Source organism: Salvelinus alpinus, chromosome 15, assembly GCF_045679555.1.
Source record: "Salvelinus alpinus chromosome 15, SLU_Salpinus.1, whole genome shotgun sequence".
In the NCBI taxonomy this organism is placed as follows: domain Eukaryota; kingdom Metazoa; phylum Chordata; class Actinopteri; order Salmoniformes; family Salmonidae; genus Salvelinus; species Salvelinus alpinus.
This window is the reverse complement of record NC_092100.1, coordinates 1,891,265-1,912,477: the sequence shown is the minus strand read 5'-3', so window position 1 is coordinate 1,912,477 and position 21,213 is coordinate 1,891,265. Positions and strand designations below refer to the sequence as shown.

The 21,213-nt window shown below is 44.4% G+C and overlaps 1 protein-coding gene across 2 annotated transcripts in view; it reads right to left on the bottom strand.

Moving 5' to 3' along the window:
* Positions 1-21,213, bottom strand: part of LOC139539374 (cyclin-dependent kinase-like 5) — a 166,772-nt gene that overhangs the window by 2,026 nt on the left and 143,533 nt on the right. For both annotated transcript variants that reach the window (XM_071342247.1, XM_071342248.1), the window contains 2 exons: positions 16,930-17,100; positions 1-3,507 (listed from right to left, as the gene is read on the bottom strand). The exon at positions 1-3,507 is cut by the window's left edge and continues 2,026 nt beyond it. In XM_071342247.1, coding sequence (XP_071198348.1) covers positions 3,127-3,507; positions 16,930-17,100 — 552 coding nt within the window. In that variant the 3' untranslated portion in view covers positions 1-3,126. The remainder of the gene's footprint in view (positions 3,508-16,929; positions 17,101-21,213) is intronic.

The following is a 21,213-nucleotide window of genomic DNA, read 5'->3' as shown; positions in this document are numbered from 1 at the left end:
AATGTTTAACTTGGGTCAAACGTTTCAGGAAACCTTCCACAAGCTTCCCACAATAAGTTGGGTGAATTTTAGTCCATTCCTCCTGACAGAGCTGGTGTAACTGAGTCCGGTTTGTAGGCCTCCTTGCTCGCACACGCTTTTTCATTTCTGCCCACAAATTTTCTATAGGATTGAGGTCGGGGCTTTGTGATGGCCACTCCAATACCTTGACTTTGTTGTCCTTAAGCCATTTTGCCACAACTTTGGAAGTATGCTTGGGGTCATTGTCCATTTGGAAGACCCATTTGCGACCAAGCTTTAACTTCCTGACTGATGTCTTCAGATGTTGCTTAAATATATCCACATAATTTTCCTGCCTCATGATGCCATCTATTTTGTGAAGTGCACCAGTCCCTCCTGCAGCAAAGCACCCCCACAACATGATGCTGCCACCCCCGTGCTTCACGGCTGGGATGGTGTTCTTCAGCTTGCAAGCCTCCCCCTTTTTCCTCCAGACATAACGATGGTCATCATCGCCAAACAGTTATATTTTTGTTTCATCAGACCAGAGGACATTTCTCCAAAAAGTACGATCTTTGTCCCCATGTGCAGTTGCAAACCAGTCTGGCTTTTTTATGGTGGTTGTGGAGCAGTGGCTTCTTCCTTGCTGAGCGACCTTTCAGGTTATGTCGATATAGGACTCGTTTTACTGTGGGTATAGATACTTTGGTACCTGTTTCCTCCAGCATCTTCAAAAGGTAATTTGCTGTTGTTCTGGGATTGATTTGCACTTTTCTCACCAAAGTACGTTCATCTCTAGGAGACAGAACGCGTCTCCTTCCTGAGCGGTATGACGGCTGTGTGGTCCCATGGTGTTTATACTTGCGTACTATTGTTTGTACAGATGAACGTGGTACCTTCAGGCGTTTGGAAATTGCTCCCAAGGATGAACCAGACTTGTGGAGGTCTACAATTGTTTTTCTGAGGTCTTGGCTGATTTCTTTTGATATTCCCATGATGTCAAGCAAAGAGGCACTGAGTTTGAAGGTAGGCCTTGAAATACATCCACAGGTACACCTCCAATTGACTCAAATTATGTCAATTAGCCTATCAGAAGCTTCTAAAGCCATGACATAATTTTCTGGAATTTTCCAAGCTGTTTAAAGGCACAGTCAACTTAGTGTATGTAAACTTCTGACCCACTGGAATTGTGATACAGTGAATTATAAGTGAAATAATCGGACTGTAAACAATTGTTAGAAAAATTACTTGTCATGCACAAAGTAGATGTCCTAACCAAGTTGCCAAAACTATAGTTTGTTAACAAGAAATTTGTGGAGTGGTTGAACAACGAGTTTTAATGACTCCAACCTAAGTGTATGTAAACTTCTGACTTCAACTGTATCTACCTCTATCACTCCAGTATCCATGCACATTGTAAATATGGTATTGGAACTGACCCTGTATATAGCTTACTTACTTTATCATGTTCTTCTTACTTCTATTTATTGTGTTTTTGTTCTACCTTGTTATTTTTAGTATTACATTGATATCAATTACTGCATTGTTGGGGTTAGAGCTTGCAGGAAAGGCATTTCACTGTACTTGTGCACGTGACATAAAAAAACTTGAAACTAAAGCTCCACTCCACATTTAATTCTAAACGCCTACTGCTTGCTAAATCCATTTTCCAACTATAAAAATAATGTTTCTTTGCAGGACAAGGATTGTCCTGAATTGCTTCGTCTTGCTTTTCTGGTTGGCTGGCAAGTTTCACCATCCATTTATTACAGATCTACAGGAGTGTAAGTTTCACCATGGCGCGGACCGTGGCGATACACTGGCACATTTGAATAATTCGAATATGGCATATATTAGTCAATTATTGCATTCTATCCATGCAGGCTTTCACGGGCTACCTGAGACATGAAAAGATAGGTGGGAGGGCGTACAGGCTGTCACCAATTTATTAATGCGCTATTGGCCTAAACGGTAATGGAAACAATTCAACCACTTCTATTTTATGTGAAGTCATTATGTCCAGCTGTTTTTATCGACACAACATGGAAACTCACCATAGCAGGCAACTGTCACATCTATTTTCTATGTATCGACACAGGATAATTAAATGGAAACTCACCATAGCAGGCAACTGTCACATCTATTTTCTATGTATCGACACAGGATAATTAAATGGAAACTCACCATAGCAGGCAACTGTCACATCTATTTTCTATGTATCGACACAGGATAATTAAATGGAAACTCACCATAGCAGGCAACTGTCACATCTATTTTCTATGTGTCGACACAGGATAATTAAATGGAAACTCACCATAGCAGGCAACTGTCACATCTATTTTCTATGCAAATGTTCTAAATCTCAGCAAAAAAAATAGTTTATGAAAACATAGCTATTAAGGTGAAGTATTACAGGTGAAATGGTACCACAGGTCACCGGGGGGGGGGGGGGCTGTAGTGTAAGGGACTCTGTACCATGTTGGAATGAAGCCATTTACTTTAACTTACAAAGTATTGTATCAAAAACTTGGGATTTCTCCTGAGACTAGCCCTCTCCTATCAAATGACATCAAACACAAGATTCTCTTGATTGTCAACACAGAACATTGGTTCACTGACTACAGCAATGTATATAAAATCTGTTTGGAGATGGACAACGCATTGCCGTAACATTGTCCTAAATACTAAAGCTTTAACCCTCTATAGAGCGTCCTCCACCAGTCTGGCAGGGGACATCAAGAGACAGACTGAATACACAGCACAGACTGACTGATGGGAAGGAATGGTCTACATTGTAACAATCAAAAAACTCTTAATTTAAACTTCATATATTCTTAAGGAAATATAATGCAAATACTGTGAAATAAAATGTCATATTTCAATTGTGTGCAAGCAGACTCTAACAAGTACACTTTAAATCTTAAATAGCATTTACATATATGATTGATTTGCAATTATTAACTGACAAATATTATAATAATCAGAATGACATAGGTAATATTACAAATTCTATCAAATATGGAAGCTTTAAAAAAGAAACAATGAAGCCGACTGGTCTGGGCAGCAGAGAGAGGTCTGGGCAGCAGAGAGAGGTCTGGGGTCAGGTGTCAAGGTTAAAGTAGCTCTCTACAGAGCAGTCTCTTTCAGGTCATTGAGATTTGGAATGCGTGAGCGTGAGGGCCGTCCGAACCCATGTCCATTCTGGCCCCCCTTGCCTTCCCTCCCTCCATGTTGCTCGGGGTAAGGGTTTCCCTCAGCTCTGCCCAGGGCCGAGGTGTGCCAGCTGGACTCCATCTGACCAGGGAGGGGGTAGGCGGCCTGCCTGCTCTTCAGCAGGGGGGTGCTGGAGCTTGCGTGGCTCCGACTGGGACCCTCACTGAAACCCGCTTTAGCCGAGGTGGAGTTGGGCTGGGGCTGGAAGCGCATATCAGATGGGGCCGTTTGATTGGAGGTGGAGGAGGAGGAGGAGAGGTGAAGGAGCTTCCGTAGAGACTTGAGAGGCTGGCTCTGAGGGGTAAGAATACGCAATATAACAAACATATCTGTACAATATATGATACAGTGTAGTTATTTGTCTGTTATGTTTTAGCAACAGATGTTGCCTCAGTATAGTTGTGAAATGCTAGGGTTAGCTGGAGCTCTTGAAATAACTGTTCTGACTAAATACAGTTGAAGTCGGAAGTTTACATACACCTTAGCCAAATACATTTAAACTCAGTTTTTCACAATTCCTGACATTTAATCCAAGTAAAAATTCCCTGTCTTAGGTCAGTTAGGATCACCACTTTATTTTAAGAATGTGAAATGTCTGAATAATATTAGAGAGAATGATTTATTTCAGCTTTCATTTCTTTCATCATATTCCCAGTAGGTCAGAAGCTTACATAGACTCAATTAGTATTTGGTAGCATTGCCTTTAAATTGTTTAACTTGGGTCAAACGTTTCAGGAAACCTTCCACAAGCTTCCCACAATAAGTTGGGTGAATTTTGGCCCATTCTGCCTGACAGAGCTGGTGTAACCGAGTCAGATTTTCAGGCATCCTTGCTCGCACACGCTTTTTCAGTTCTGCCGACACATTTTCTATAGGATTGAGGTCAGTGCTTTGTGATGGCCACTCCAATACCGTAACTTTGTTGTCCTTAAGCCATTTTGCCACAACTTTGGAAGTATGCTTGGGGTCATTGTCCATTTGGAAGACCCATTTGCGACCAAGCTTTAACTTCCTGACTGATGTCTTCAGATGTTGCTTCAATATATCCACAGAATTTTCCTGCCTCATGATGTCATCTATTTTGTGAAGTGCACCAGTCCCTCCTGCAGCAAAGCACCCCCACAACATGATGCTGCCACCCCCGTGCTTCACGGTTGGGATGTGTCACGCCCTGACCTTAGTTATCTTTGTTTTCTTTATTATTTTGGTTAGGTCAGGGTGTGACGAGGGTGGTATGTGTGTTTTTGTCTTGTCTAGGGTTTTGGTATGTCTAGGTGTGTGTGTGTAGTCTGGGCATTATGTAGGTCTATGGTGACCTAGATTGGTTCCCAATCAGAGGCAGCTGTTTATCGTTGTCTCTGATTGGGGATCCTATTTAGGTTGCCATTTTCCAGTTTGGTTTGTGGGTTATTGTCTATGTGATGTTGCATGTCGGCACTCGTTATATTTAGCTTCACTTTCGATTTGTTATTTTGTATTAGTTTGTTTATTGTTCTTCGTTATCATTAAAGAAGATGTATTCACATCACACTGCGCTTTGGTCTCCTTCCTACGACGAACGTGACAGGATGGTATTCTTCGGCTTGCAAGCTTCCCCCTTTTTCCTCCAAACATAACAATGGTCATTATGGCCAAACAGTTCTATTTTTGTTTCATCAGACCAGAGGACATTTCTCCAAAAAGTACGATCTTTGTCCCCATGTGCAGTTGCAAACCATGGTCTGGCTTTTTTTAATGGCGGTTTTGGAGCAGTGGCTTCTTCCTTGCTGAGCCTTTCAGGTTATGTCGATATAGGACTCGTTTTACAGTGGATATAGATACTTTGGTACCTGTTTCCTCCAGCATCTTCACAAGGTCCATTGCTGTTGTTCTGGGATTGATTTGCACTTTTCGCACCAAAGTACATTAATCTCTAGGAGACAGAACGCATCTCCTTCCTGAGCGGTATGACGGCTACATGGTCCCATGGTGTTTATACTTGCGTACTATTGTTTGTACAGATAAACGTGGTACCTTCAGGCATTTGGAAATTGCTCCCAAGGATGAACCAGACTTGTGAAGGTCTACAATTTTTTTTTCTGAGGTCTTGGCTGACTTCTTTTGATTTTCCCATGATGTCAAGCAAAGAGGCACTGCGTTTGAAGGTAGGCCTTGAAATACATCCACATGTACACCTCCAATTGACTCAAATTATGTCAATTAGCCTATCAGAAGCTTCTAAAAGCCATGACATAATTTTCTGGAATTTTCCAAGCTCTTTATAGGCACAGTCAACTTAGTGTATGTAAACTTCTGACCCACTGGAATTGTGATACAGTGAAATAATCTGTCTGTAAACAATAATTACTTGTGTCATGCACAAAGTAGATGTCCGAACTGACTTGCCAAAACTATAGTTCGTGAACAAGACATTGTGGAGTGGTTGAAAAACAAGTTTTAATGACTCCAACCTGAGTGTATATAAACTTCCAACTTCAACTGTAGATGGCTGTTTCCAGAAACACCCACCTACACACCTAACCCTACCCAGAAAACCAACACCCACCTACACACCTAACCCTAACCAGAAAACCAACACCCACCTACACACCTAACCAGAAAACCAACACCCACCTACACACCTAACCAGAAAACCAACACCCACCTAACCCTAACTAGAAAACCAACACCCACCTACACACCTAACCCTACCCAGAAAACCAACACCCACCTACACACCTAACCCTAACCAGAAAACCAACACCCACCTAACCCTAACCAGAAAACCAACACCCACCTACACACCTAACAGAAAATCAACACCCACCTAACCCTAACTAGAAAACCAACACTCACCTACACACCTAACCCTAACCAGAAAACCAACACCCACCTACACACCTAACCCTAACCAGAAAACCAACACCCACCTACACACCTAGCATTAACCAGAAAACCAACACACATCTAACCCTAACCAGAAAACCAACACCCATCTACACACCTAACCCTAACCAGAAAACCAACACCCACCTACACACCTAGCATTAACCAGAAAACCAACACCCACCTAACCCTAACCAGAAAACCAACACCCACCTACACACCTAACCCTAACCAGAAAACCAACACTCACCTACACACCTAGCCTTAACTAGAAAACCAACACCCACCTACACACTTAACCTGGAAACCAACACTCACCTAAACACCTAACCAGAAACCAAATATCCACCTAACCAGAAACCCAACACCCAACTACAGTGGCTTGGGAAAGTATTCACCCCCCTTTGCATTTCTCCTATTTTGATGCCTTACAACCTGGAATTAAAATATATTTTTGGGGGGTTTGTATCATTTGATTTACACAACATGTCTACCACTTTGAAGATGCAAAATATGTATTATTGTGAAACAATGCTCATAACTATTCACCCTCCAAAGTCAATACTTTGTAAAGCCACCTTTTACAGCAATTACAGCTGCAAGTCCCTTGGAGTATGTCTCCATAAACTTGGCATATCTAGCCACTGGGATTTCTGCCCATTCTTCAAGGCAAAATTGCTCCAGCTCCTTCAAGTTGGATCGGTTCCGCTGGTGTACAGTAATCTTTAAGTCATACCACAGATTCTCAATTGGATTAAGGTCTGGGCTTGACTAGGCCATTCCAAGACATTTAAATGTTACCCCTTAAACCACTTGAGTGTTGCTTTAGCAGTATGCTTAGGGTCATTGTCCTGCTAGAAGGTGAACCTCCGTCCCAGTCTCAAATCTCTGGAAGACTGAAATGTCCCTCAAAATGTCCTTGTATTTAGCGCCATCCATCATTCCTTTAATTCTGACCAGTTTCCCAGTCCCTGCCGATGAAAAACATACTCACAGCATGATGCTGCCACCACCATGCTTCACTGTGGGGATGGGGTTCTCGGGGTGATGAGAGGTGTTGGGTTTGCGCCAGACAGCGTTTTCCTTGATGATCAAAAAGCTACATTTTAGTCTCATCTGACCAGAGTACCTTCTTCCATATGTTTGGGGAGTCTCCCACATGCCTTTTGGCGAACACCAAATGTGTTTGCTTATTTTCTTCTTCAAGCAATGGCTTTTTTTCTGTCCACTCTTCCGTAAAGCCCAGCTCTGTGGAGTGTATGGCTTAAAGTGGTCCTAATGACAGATACTCCAATCTCCGCTGTGGAGCTTTGCAGCTCCTTCAGGGTTATCTTTGGTCTCTTTGTTACCTCTCTGATTAATGTCTTCCTTGCCTGGTCCGTGAGTTTTGGTGGGCGGCCCTCTCTTGGCAGGTTTGTTTTGGTGCCATATTCTTTCAATTTTTTAATAATGGATTTAATGCTGCTCTGTGTGATGTTCAAAGTTTCTGATATTTTTTTATAACTCAACCCTGAAATGTCCTTCTCCACAACTTTGTCCCTGACCTGTTTGGAGAGCGCCTTGTTCTTTCTGGTGCCGCTTGCTTGGTGGTGCCCCTTGCTTAGCGGTGTTGAAAACTCTGGGGCCTTTCAGGACAGGTGTATAAAAACTGATATCATGTGAACAGGTGTATAAAAACTGAGATCATGTGACAAATTGCACACAGTTGGACTTTACTTAAGTAATTATGTGACTTCTGAAGGTAATTAGTTGCACCAGATCTTATTTAGGGGCTTCATAGCAAAGGGGGTGAAAACATATGCACGCACCACTTTTCCGTTTAGAATTTTTGTGCATTTTTTGTAACAAGTACTTTTTTTCATTTCACCTTTGTGTAATATTTTGTGTATGTCCATCACATGACCCTAACCAGAAAACCAACACCCACCTACACACCTAATCCTAACTAGAAAACCAACACCCACCTACACACCTAACCCTAACCAGAAAACCAACGCCCACATAACCCTAACTAGAAACCCAACACTCACCTAACCCTAACCAGAAAAACAACACCCACCTAAACACCTAACCCTAACCAGAAAACCAACACCCACCTAAACACATAACCCTACCCAGAAAACCAACACCTACCAAACCCTATCCAGAAAACCAACACCCACCTACACACCTCACCCTAACCAGAAAACCAACACCCACCTACACACCTAACCCTAACTAGAAAACCAACACCCACCTACACACCTAACCCTACCCAGAAAACCAACACCTACCAAACCCTATCCAGAAAACCAACACCCACCTACACACCTCACCCTAACCAGAAAACCAACACCCACCTACACACCTAACCCTAACTAGAAAACCAACACCCACCTACACACCTAACCCTACCCAGAAAACCAACACACCTAACCCTAACCAGAAAACCAACACCCACCTAAACACCTAACCCTAACTAGAAAACCAACACCCACCTACACACCTAACCCTACCCAGAAAACCAACACACCTAACCCTAACCAGAAAACCAACACCCACCTAAACACCTAACCCTACCCAGAAAACCAACACCCACCTAAACACCTAACCCTAACTAGAAAACCAACACCCACCTACACACCTAACCCTAACTAGAAAACCAACACCCACCTACACACCTAACCCTACCCAGAAAACCAACACACCTAACCCTAACCAGAAAACCAACACCCACCTAAACACCTAACCCTACCCAGAAAACCAACACCCACCTAAACACCTAACCCTAACTAGAAAACCAACACCCACCTACAAACCTAACCCTAACCAGAAAACCAACACCCACCTACACACCTAACCCTAACCAGAAAACCAACACCCACCTACACACCTAACCCTAACCAGAAAACCAACACCCACCTAAACACCTAACCCTACCCAGAAAACCAACACACATAACCCTAACCAGAAAACCAACACCTACCAAACCCTATCCAGAAAACCAACACCCACCTACACACCTAGCCCTAACCAGAAAACCAACACCCACCTACACCCACCTAACCCTAACCAGAAAACCAACACACACCTAAACACCAAACACTAACAAGAAAACCAAACACCCACCTACCCGTAACCAGAAAACCAACACCCACCTCACCCTAACCAGAAAACCAACACCCACCTACACACCTAACCCTAACTAGAAAACCAACACCCACCTACACACCTAACCCTAACTAGAAACCCAACACCCACCTACACACCTAACCCTAACCAGAAAACCAACACCCACCTCACCCTAACCAGAAAACCAACACCCACCTACACACCTAACCCTAACTAGAAAACCAACACCCACCTACACACCTAACCCTAACTAGAAACCCAACACCCACCTACACACCTAACCCTAACCAGAAAACCAACGCCCACATAACCCTAACTAGAAACCCAACACTCACCTAACCCTAACCAGAAAACCAACACCCACCTAAACACCTAACCCTACCCAGAAAACCAACACCTACCTAAACACCTAACCCTAACCAGAAAACCAACACCCACCTAGCCCTAACTAGAAAACCAACACCCACCTACAAACCTAACCCTAACCAGAAAACCAACACCCACCTACACACCTAACCCTAACCAGAAAACCAACACCCACCTACACACCTAACCCTAACCAGAAAACCAACACCCACCTAAACACCTAACCCTAACCAGAAAACCAACACCCACCTACACACCTAACCCTAACCAGAAAACCAACACCCACCTAAACACCTAACCCTAACCAGAAAACCAACACCCACATAACCCTAACCAGAAAATGAACACCCACATAACCCTAACCAAAAAAACAACACCCAACTACACACCTAACACTAACCAGAAAACCAACACCCACCTAACCCTAACCAGATAACCCTAACCAGAAAACCAACACCCACCTACACACCTAATCCTAACCAGAAAACCAACACCCACCTAAACACCTAACACTAACCAGAAACCCAACACCCATGTACACACCTAACCCTAACCAGAAAACCAACACCCACCTAACCCTAACCAGAAAACAAACACCCACCTAACTCTAACCAGAAAACCAACACCCACCTAACTCTAACCAGAAAACCAACACCCACCTAACCCTAACCAGAAAACCAACACCCACCTACACACCTAATCCTAACTAGAAAACCAACACCCACCAACACACATAACCCTAACTAGAAAACCAATACCCACCAAACCCTAACCAGAAAACCAACACCCACCTAACCCTAACCAGAAAACCAACACCCACCTAACCCTAACCAGAAAACCAACACCCACCTAGCCCTAACCAGAAAACCAACACCCACCTAGCCCTAACCAGAAAACCAACACCCACCTACACACCTAACCCTAACCAGAAAACCAACACCCACCTACACCCACCTAACCCTAACCAGAAAACCAACACACACCTAAACACCAAACACTAACAAGAAAACCAAACACCCACCTACCCGTAACCAGAAAACCAACACCCACCTCACCCTAACCAGAAAACCAACACCCACCTACACACCTAACCCTAACTAGAACAACCAACACCCACCTACACACCTAACCCTAACTAGAAACCCAACACCCACCTACACACCTAACCCTAACCAGAAAACCAACGCCCACATAACCCTAACTAGAAACCCAACACTCACCTAACCCTAACCAGAAAAACAACACCCACCTAAACACCTAACCCTACCCAGAAAACCAACACCCACCTAAACACCTAACCCTAACCAGAAAACCAACACCCACCTAGCCCTAACTAGAAAACCAACACCCACCTACAAACCTAACCCTAACCAGAAAACCAACACCCACCTACACACCTAACCCTAACCAGAAAACCAACACCCACCTACACACCTAACCCTAACCAGAAAACCAACACCCACCTAAACACCTAACCCTAACCAGAAAACCAACACCCACCTACACACCTAACCCTAACCAGAAAACCAACACCCACCTAAACACCTAACCCTAACCAGAAAACCAACACCCACATAACCCTAACCAGAAAATGAACACCCACATAACCCTAACCAAAAAAACAACACCCAACTACACACCTAACACTAACCAGAAAACCAACACCCACCTAACCCTAACCAGATAACCCTAACCAGAAAACTAACACCCACCTACACACCTAATCCTAACCAGAAAACCAACACCCACCTACACACCTAATCCTAACCAGAAAACCAACACCCACCTAAACACCTAACACTAACCAGAAACCCAACACCCATGTACACACCTAACCCTAACCAGAAAACCAACACCCACCTAACCCTAACCAGAAAACAAACACCCACCTAACTCTAACCAGAAAACCAACACCCACCTAACCCTAACCAGAAAACCAACACCCACCTACACACCTAATCCTAACTAGAAAACCAACACCCACCAACACACATAACCCTAACTAGAAAACCAATACCCACCAAACCCTAACCAGAAAACCAACACCCACCTAACCCTAACCAGAAAACCAACACCCACCTAACCCTAACCAGAAAACCAACACCCACCTAGCCCTAACCAGAAAACCAACACCCACCTAGCCCTAACCAGAAAACCAACACCCACCTACACACCTAATCCTAACTAGAAAACCAACACCCACCAACACACATAACCCTATCCAGAAAACCAACACCCACCTACACACCTAAGCCTAACCAGAAAACCAATACCCACCTACACACCTAGCCCTAACCAGAAAACCAACACCCACCTACACCCACCTAACCCTAACCAGAAAACCAACACACACCTAAACACCAAACACTAACCAGAAAACCAACACCCACCTAACCGTAACCAGAAAACCAACACCCACCTCACCCTAACCAGAAAACCAACACCCACCTAGCCCTAACCAGAAAACCAACACCCACCTAGCCCTAACCAGAAAACCAACAACCACCTAGCCCTAACCAGAAAACCAACACCCACCTACACACCTAATCCTAACTAGAAAACCAACACCCACCTACACACCTAACCCTAACCAGAAAACCAATACCCACCTACACACCTAGCCCTAACCAGAAAACCAACACCCACCTACACCCACCTAACCCTAACCAGAAAACCAACACACACCTAAACACCAAACACTAACCAGAAAACCAACACCAAACTACCCACATAAGCCTAACCAGAAAACCAACACCCACCTACACAACTAACTCTAACCAGAAAACCAACACCCACCTAGCCCTAACCAGAAAACCAACACCCACCTAGCCCTAACCAGAAAACCAACACCCACCTAGCCCTAACCAGAAAACCAACACCCACCTACACACCTAATCCTAACTAGAAAACCAACACCCACCTACACACCTAACCCTAACCAGAAAACCAATACCCACCTACACACCTAGCCCTAACCAGAAAACCAACACCCACCTACACCCACCTAACCCTAAACAGAAAACCAACAAACACTAACCAGAAAACCAACACCAAACTACCCACATAAGCCTAACCAGAAAACCAACACCCACCTACACAGCTAACTCTAACCAGAAAACCAACACCCACCTACCCACATAAGCCTAACCAGAAAACCAACACCCACCTACACAACTAACCCTAACTAGAAACCCAACACCCACCTAACCGTAACCAGAAAACCAACACCCACCTAACCCTAACCAGAAAACCAACACCCACCTAAACACCTAACCCTAACTAGAAAACCAACACCCACCTACACACCTAACCCTAACTAGAAAACCAACACCCACCTACACAACTAACCCTAACTAGAAACCCAACACCCACCTAACCCTAACCAGAAAACCAACACCCACCTAAACACCTAACCCTACCCAGAAAACCAACACCCACCTAACCCTAACCAGAAAACCAACACCCACCTACACAACTAACCCTAACTAGAAACCCAACACCCACCTAACCCTAACTAGAAACCCAACACCCACCTAACCGTAACCAGAAAACCAACACCCACCTACACACCTAACCCTAACTAGAAAACCAACACCCACCTACACAACTAACCCTAACTAGAAACCCAACACCCACCTAACCCTAACCAGAAAACCAACACCCACCTAAACACCTAACCCTACCCAGAAAACCAACACCCACCTAACCCTAACCAGAAAACCAACACCCACCTACACAACTAACCCTAACTAGAAACCCAACACCCACCTAACCCTAACTAGAAACCCAACACTCACCTAACCCTAACCAGAAAACCAACACCCACCTAAACACCTAACCCTACCCAGAAAACCAACACCCACCTAAACACCTAACCCTAACCAGAAAACCAACACCCACCTAGCCCTAACTAGAAAACCAACACCTACCTACAAAACCTAACCCTAACCAGAAAACCAACACCCACCTACACACCTAACCCTAACCAGAAAACCAACACCCACCTAAACACCTAACCCTAACCAGAAAAGCAACACCCACCTAAACACCTAACCCTAACCAGAAAACCAACACCCACCTAAACACCTAACCCTAACCAGAAAACCAACACCCACCTACACACTTAACCCTAACCAGAAAACCAACACCCACCTAAACACCTAACCCTAACCAGAAAACCAACACCCACCTACACACTTAACCCTAACCAGAAAACCAACACCCAACTACACACCTAACCCTACCCAGAAAACCAACACCCACCTAACCCTAACCAGAAAACCAACACCCACCTACACACCTAACCCTAACTAGAAAACCAACACCCACCTACACACCTAACCCTAACCAGAAAACCAACGCCCACATAACCCTAACTAGAAAACCAACACCCACCTAAACACCTAACCCTACCCAGAAAACCAACACCTACCAAACCCTATCCAGAAAACCAACACCCACCTACACACCTAACCCTAACCAGAAAACCAACACCCACCTACACCCACCTAACCCTAACCAGAAAACCAACACACACCTAAACACCAAACACTAACAAGAAAACCAAACACCCACCTACCCGTAACCAGAAAACCAACACCCACCTCACCCTAACCAGAAAATCAACACCCACCTACACACCTAACCCTAACTAGAAAACCAACACCCACCTACACACCTAACCCTAACTAGAAACCCAACACCCACCTACACACCTAACCCTAACCAGAAAACCAACGCCCACATAACCCTAACTAGAAACCCAACACTCACCTAACCCTAACCAGAAAAACAACACCCACCTAAACACCTAACCCTACCCAGAAAACCAACACCCACCTACACCCACCTAACCCTAACCAGAAAAACAACACCCACCTAAACACCTAACCCTACCCAGAAAACCAACACCCACCTAAACACCTAACCCTAACCAGAAAACCAACACCCACCTAGCCCTAACCAGAAAACCAACACCCACCTAGCCCTAACCAGAAAACCAACAACCACCTAGCCCTAACCAGAAAACCAACACCCACCTACACACCTAATCCTAACTAGAAAACCAACACCCACCTACACACCTAACCCTAACCAGAAAACCAATACCCACCTACACACCTAGCCCTAACCAGAAAACCAACACCCACCTACACCCACCTAACCCTAACCAGAAAACCAACACACACCTAAACACCAAACACTAACCAAAAAACCAACACCAAACTACCCACATAAGCCTAACCAGAAAACCAACACCCACCTACACAACTAACTCTAACCAGAAAACCAACACCCACCTAGCCCTAACCAGAAAACCAACACCCACCTAGCCCTAACCAGAAAACCAACACCCACCTAGCCCTAACCAGAAAACCAACACCCACCTACACACCTAATCCTAACTAGAAAACCAACACCCACCTACACACCTAACCCTAACCAGAAAACCAATACCCACCTACACACCTAGCCCTAACCAGAAAACCAACACCCACCTACACCCACCTAACCCTAACCAGAAAACCAACAAACACTAACCAGAAAACCAACACCAAACTACCCACATAAGCCTAACCAGAAAACCAACACCCACCTACACAGCTAACTCTAACCAGAAAACCAACACCCACCTACACCCACCTAACCCTGACCAGAAAACCAACACACACCTAAACACCAAACACTAACCAGAAAACCAACACCAAACTACCCACATAAGCCTAACCAGAAAACCAACACCCACCTACACAACTAACCCTAACTAGAAACCCAACACCCACCTAACCGTAACCAGAAAACCAACACCCACCTAACCCTAACCAGAAAACCAACACCCACCTACACACCTAACCCTAACTAGAAAACCAACACCCACCTACACACCTAACCCTAACCAGAAAACCAAACCCCACATAACCCTAACTAGAAACCCAACACTCACCTAACCCTAACCAGAAAACCAACACCCACCTAAACACCTAACCCTAACCAGAAAACCAACACCCACCTAAACACCTAACCCTACCCAGAAAACCAACACCCACCTAAACACCTAACCCTAACCAGAAAACCAACACCCACCTAGCCCTAACTAGAAAACCAACACCTACCTACAAAACCTAACCCTAACCAGAAAACCAACACCCACCTACACACCTAACCCTAACCAGAAAACCAACACCCACCTAAACACCTAACCCTAACCAGAAAAGCAACACCCACCTAAACACCTAACCCTAACCAGAAAACCAACACCCACCTAAACACCTAACCCTAACCAGAAAACCAACACCCACCTACACACTTAACCCTAACCAGAAAACCAACACCCAACTACACACCTAACCCTACCCAGAAAACCAACACCCACCTAACCCTAACCAGAAAACCAACACCCACCTACACACCTAACCCTAACTAGAAAACCAACACCCACCTACACACCTAACCCTAACCAGAAAACCAACACCCACCTACACACCTAACCCTAACTAGAAAACCAACACCCACCTACACACCTAACCCTACCCAGAAAACCAACACCCACCTACACACCTAACCCTAACCAGAAAACCAACGCCCACATAACCCTAACTAGAAACCCAACACTCACCTAACCCTAACCAGAAAACCAACACCCACCTACACACCTAACCCTAACCAGAAAACCAACACCCTCCTACACACCTAACCCTAACTAGAAAACCAACACCCACCTACACACCTAACCCTAACCAGAAAACCAACACCCACCTACACACCTAACCCTAACTAGAAAACCAACACCCACCTACACACCTAACCCTACCCAGAAAACCAACACCCACCTACACACCTAACCCTAACCAGAAAACCAACGCCCACATAACCCTAACTAGAAACCCAACACTCACCTAACCCTAACCAGAAAACCAACACCCACCTACACACCTAATCCTAACTAGAAAACCAACACCCAAATACACACCTAACCCTAACCAGAAACCCAACACCCACCAAACCCTAACCAGAAAACCAACACCCACCCATTGCCCTTTAACGCTGTAAATCCTCCAATATTCTCCATGCCAGACTCCTAGCATTCAGATTTATTTTAACATTAACGATCTAGAAAAAGATCCATGAGGCAGTTGACATTGCTCAGGATAGGAGATAGGGTGGGTTGCGGGTTTAGAGGTCAGGGTTTTCCAGAGACGGAAGAAGAGACATCCCACTCGCTGTTTGTTTCTTGTTCATTTACAGTCAATGAACTAAGCAGACCAAACCCAGCTGCTATCGCATTGGTGTCTATGGGAGATCCACCCAGTTAAGTAAACCATAACTGACGGCTTGAGTGAACCATCTTAATTTATCCACCATATTTGGCTTTACCTGACAGTGTGCATCAGAATTTTTTTCTGACGGCCAGTTTCTTTCCCGTGATTGGTCTCTGTCTCTCTCCCGTGATTGGTCCCGCTCCTGGTTCCGGTGGCGGCTGCTCTGATGACCCGATGACCGGGTGGACTTCTGGACGGCCATGTGATCCGCCCCGTCACCTGGGACCTATCCCCATACAGAGGTCAGACGTTAGACTTCACCACTCAGCCCAGAAACCCAGAACCTTCCCCTGGAACCCCAGAACATTCCCAACGCAAACCCAGAACATCCCCCCTGGAACCCCAGAACATTCCCAACGCAAACCCAGAACATCCCCCCTGCCACCCCAGAACATTCCCAACGCAAACCCAGAACATCCCCCCTGGAACCCCAGAACATCCCCCCTGCCACCCCAGAACATCCCCCCTGCAAACCCAGAACATCCCCCCTGCAAACCCAGAACATCCCCCCTGCAAACCCAGAACATTCCCCCTGCAAACCCAGAACATTCCCCCTGCAAACCCAGAACATTCAATCAATTTTATTTTATATAGCCCTTCGTACATCAGCTAATATCTCGAAGTGCTGTACAGACACCCAGCCTAAAACCCCAAACAGCTAGTAATGCCCCAAACAGCTAGTAATGCAGGTGTAGAAGCACCTGCAAACCCAGAACATTCCCCCTGCCACCCCAGAACATTCCCCCTGCCACCCCAGAACATTCCCCCTGCCACCCCAGAACATTCCCCCTGCCACCCCAGAACATCCCCCCTGCCACCCCAGAACATCCCCCCTGCCACCCCAGAACATCTCCCCCTGCAAACCCAGAACATCTCCCCTGCAAACCCAGAACATCTCCCCCTGCAAACCCAGAACATTCCCCCTGCAAACCCAGAACATTCCCCCTGCAAACCCAGAACATTCCCCCTGCAAACCCAGAACATTCCCCCTGCAAACCCAGAACATTCCCCCTGCAAACCCAGAACAGAGGAGAGGGGGAGACAGCTACTGTCTGTCTGTCTGTCTAGCTCCTACTGGTCATCCATATCATATTGACTAGAAAGAGAGGAGGGATCTAGTGGGCATCATGGTATCAGAGGAGCATTGTCACCTTTACTGAGAAGAAATTATGAGTTTGACATATTCATCAAATCTATTGTATCATGCAGACAATATTCAACCTTCCATAAAGGCCTGTCTGACTCCTGCCGGCCCCACAGCTACCTGGGCTCTGTCTGCAGGAATAGACCTCCGTCTTCCATTCCTGTGTATGTTATTGTGTCTCCTGTGATAATGGGATGGATCCATTGTGTCTGCTCCTTGTGATTCATTTTAAATAGTTACCATTATGCTACAAGGTGTGGGTTGGACTGTAATAGTCCCTAAATAGTTACCATTATGCTACAAGGTGTGGGTTGGACTGTAATAGTCCCTAAATAGTTACCATTATGCTACAAGGTGTGGGTTGGACTGTAATAGTCCCTAAATAGTTACCATTATGCTACAAGGTGTAGGTTGGACTAAAAGTCCCTAAACAGTTACCATTATGCTACAAGGTGTGGGTTGGACTGTAATAGTCCCTAAATAGTTACCATTATGCTACAAGGTGTAGGTTGGACTGTAATAGTCCCTAAATAGTTACCATTATGCTACAAGGTGTGGGTTGGACTGTAATAGTCCCTAAATAGTTACCATTATGCTACAAGGTGTGGGTTGGACTGTAATAGTCCCTAAATAGTTACCATTATGCTACAAGGTGTAGGTTGGACTGTAATAGTCCCTAAATAGTTACCATTATGCTACAAGGTGTGGGTTGGACTGTAATAGTCCCTAAATAGTTACCATTATGCTACAAGGTGTGGGTTGGACTGTAATAGTCCCTAAATAGTTACCATTATGCTACAAGTTGTGGGTTGGACTGTAATAGTCCCTAAATAGTTACCATTATGCTACAAGGTGTGGGTTGGACTGTAATAGTCCGTAAATAGTTACCATTATGCTACAAGGTGTGGATTGGACTGTAATAGTCCCTAAATAGTTACCATTATGCTACAAGGTGTGGGTTGGACTGTAATAGTCCCTAAATAGTTACCATTATGCTACAAGGTGTGGGTTGGACTGTAATAGTCCCTAAATAGTTACCATTATGCTACAAGGTGTAGGTTGGACTGTAATAGTCCCTAAATAGTTACCATTATGCTACAAGGTGTGGGTTGGACTGTAATAGTCCCTAAATAGTTACCATTATGATACAAGGTGTAGGTTGGACTGTAATAGTCCTTAAATAGTTACCATTATGCTACAAGGTGTGGGTTGGACTGTAATAGTCCCTAAATAGTTACCACTATGCTACAAGGTGTGGGTTGGACTGTAATAGTCCCTAAATAGTTACCATTATGCTACAAGGTGTGGGTTGGACTGTAATAGGCCCTAAATAGTTACCATTATGCTACAAGGTGTGGGTTGGACTGTAATAGGCCCTAAATAGTTACCATTATGCTACAAGGTGTGGGTTGGACTGTAATAGTCCCTAAATAGTTACCATTATGCTACAAGGTGTAGGTTGGACTGTAATAGTCCCTAAATAGTTACCATTATGCTACAAGGTGTGGGTTGGACTGTAATAGTCCCTAAATAGTTACCATTATGCTACAAGGTGTAGGTTGGACTGTAATAGTCCCTAAATAGTTACCATTATGCTACAAGGTGTGGGTTGGACTGTAATAGTCCCTAAACAGTTACCATTATGCTACAAGGTGTGGGTTGGACTGTAATAGTCCCTAAATAGTTACCATTATGCTACAAGGTGTGGGTTGGACTGTAATAGTCCCTAAATAGTTACCATTATGCTACAAGGTGTGGGTTGGACTGTAATAGTCCCTAAATAGTTACCATTATGCTACAAGGTGTGGGTTGGACTGTAATAGTCCCTAAATAGTTACCATTATGCTACAAGGTGTGGGTTGGACTGTAATAGTCCCTAAATAGTTACCATTATGCTACAAGGTGTGGGTTGGACTGTAATAGTCCCTAAATAGTTACCATTATGCTACAAGGTGTGGGTTGGACTGTAATAGTCCCTAAATAGTTACCATTATGCTACAAGGTGTGGGTTGGACTGTAATAGCCCCTAAATAGTTACCATTATGCTACAAGGTGTGGGTTGGACTGTAATAGGCCCTAAATAGTTACCATTATGCTACAAGGTGTGGGTTGGACTGTAATAGGCCCTAAATAGTTACCATTATGCTACAAGGTGTGGGTTGGACTGTAATAGTCCCTAAATAGTTACCATTATGCTACAAGGTGTGGGTTGGACTGTAATAGTCCCTACATAGTTACCATTATGCTACAAGGTGTGGGTTGGACTGTAATAGTCCCTAAATAGTTACCATTATGCTACAAGGTGTGGGTTGGACTGTAATAGTCCCTAAATAGTTACCATTATGCTACAAGGTGTGGGTTGGACTGTAATAGTCCCTAAATAGTTACCATTATGCTACAAGGTGTGGGTTGGACTGTAATAGTCCCTAAATAGTTACCATTATGATACAAGGTGTAGGTTGGACTGTAATAGTCCTTAAATAGTTACCATTATGATACAAGGTGTGGGTTGGACTGTAATAGTCCCTAAATAGTTACCATTATGCTACAAGGTGTGGGTTGGACTGTAATAGTCCCTAAATAGTTACCATTATGATACAAGGTGTAGGTTGGACTGTAATAGTCCTTAAATAGTTACCATTATGATACAAGGTGTGGGTTGGACTGTAATAGTCCCTAAATAGTTACCATTATGCTACAAGGTGTGGGTTGGACTGTAATAGTCCCTAAATAGTTACCATTATACTACAAGGTGTGGGTTGGACTGTAATAGTCCCTAAATAGTTACCATTATGCTACAAGGTGTGGGTTGGACTGTAATAGTACCTAAATAGTTACCATTATGCTACAAGGTGTGGGTTGGACTGTAATAGTCCCTAAATAGTTACCATTATGCTACAAGGTGTGGGTTGGACTGTAATAGTCCCTAAATAGTTACCATTATGCTACAAGGTGTAGGTTGGACTGTAATAGTCCCTAAATAGTTACCATTATGCTACAAGGTGTAGGTTGGACTGTAATAGTCCCTAAATAGTTACCATTATGCTACAAGGTGTGGGTTGGACTGTAATAGTCCCTAAATAGTTACCATTATGCTACAAGGTGTAGGTTGGACTGTAATAGTCCCTAAATAGTTACCATTATGCTACAAGGTGTGGGTTGGACTGTAATAGTCCCTAAATAGTTACCATTATG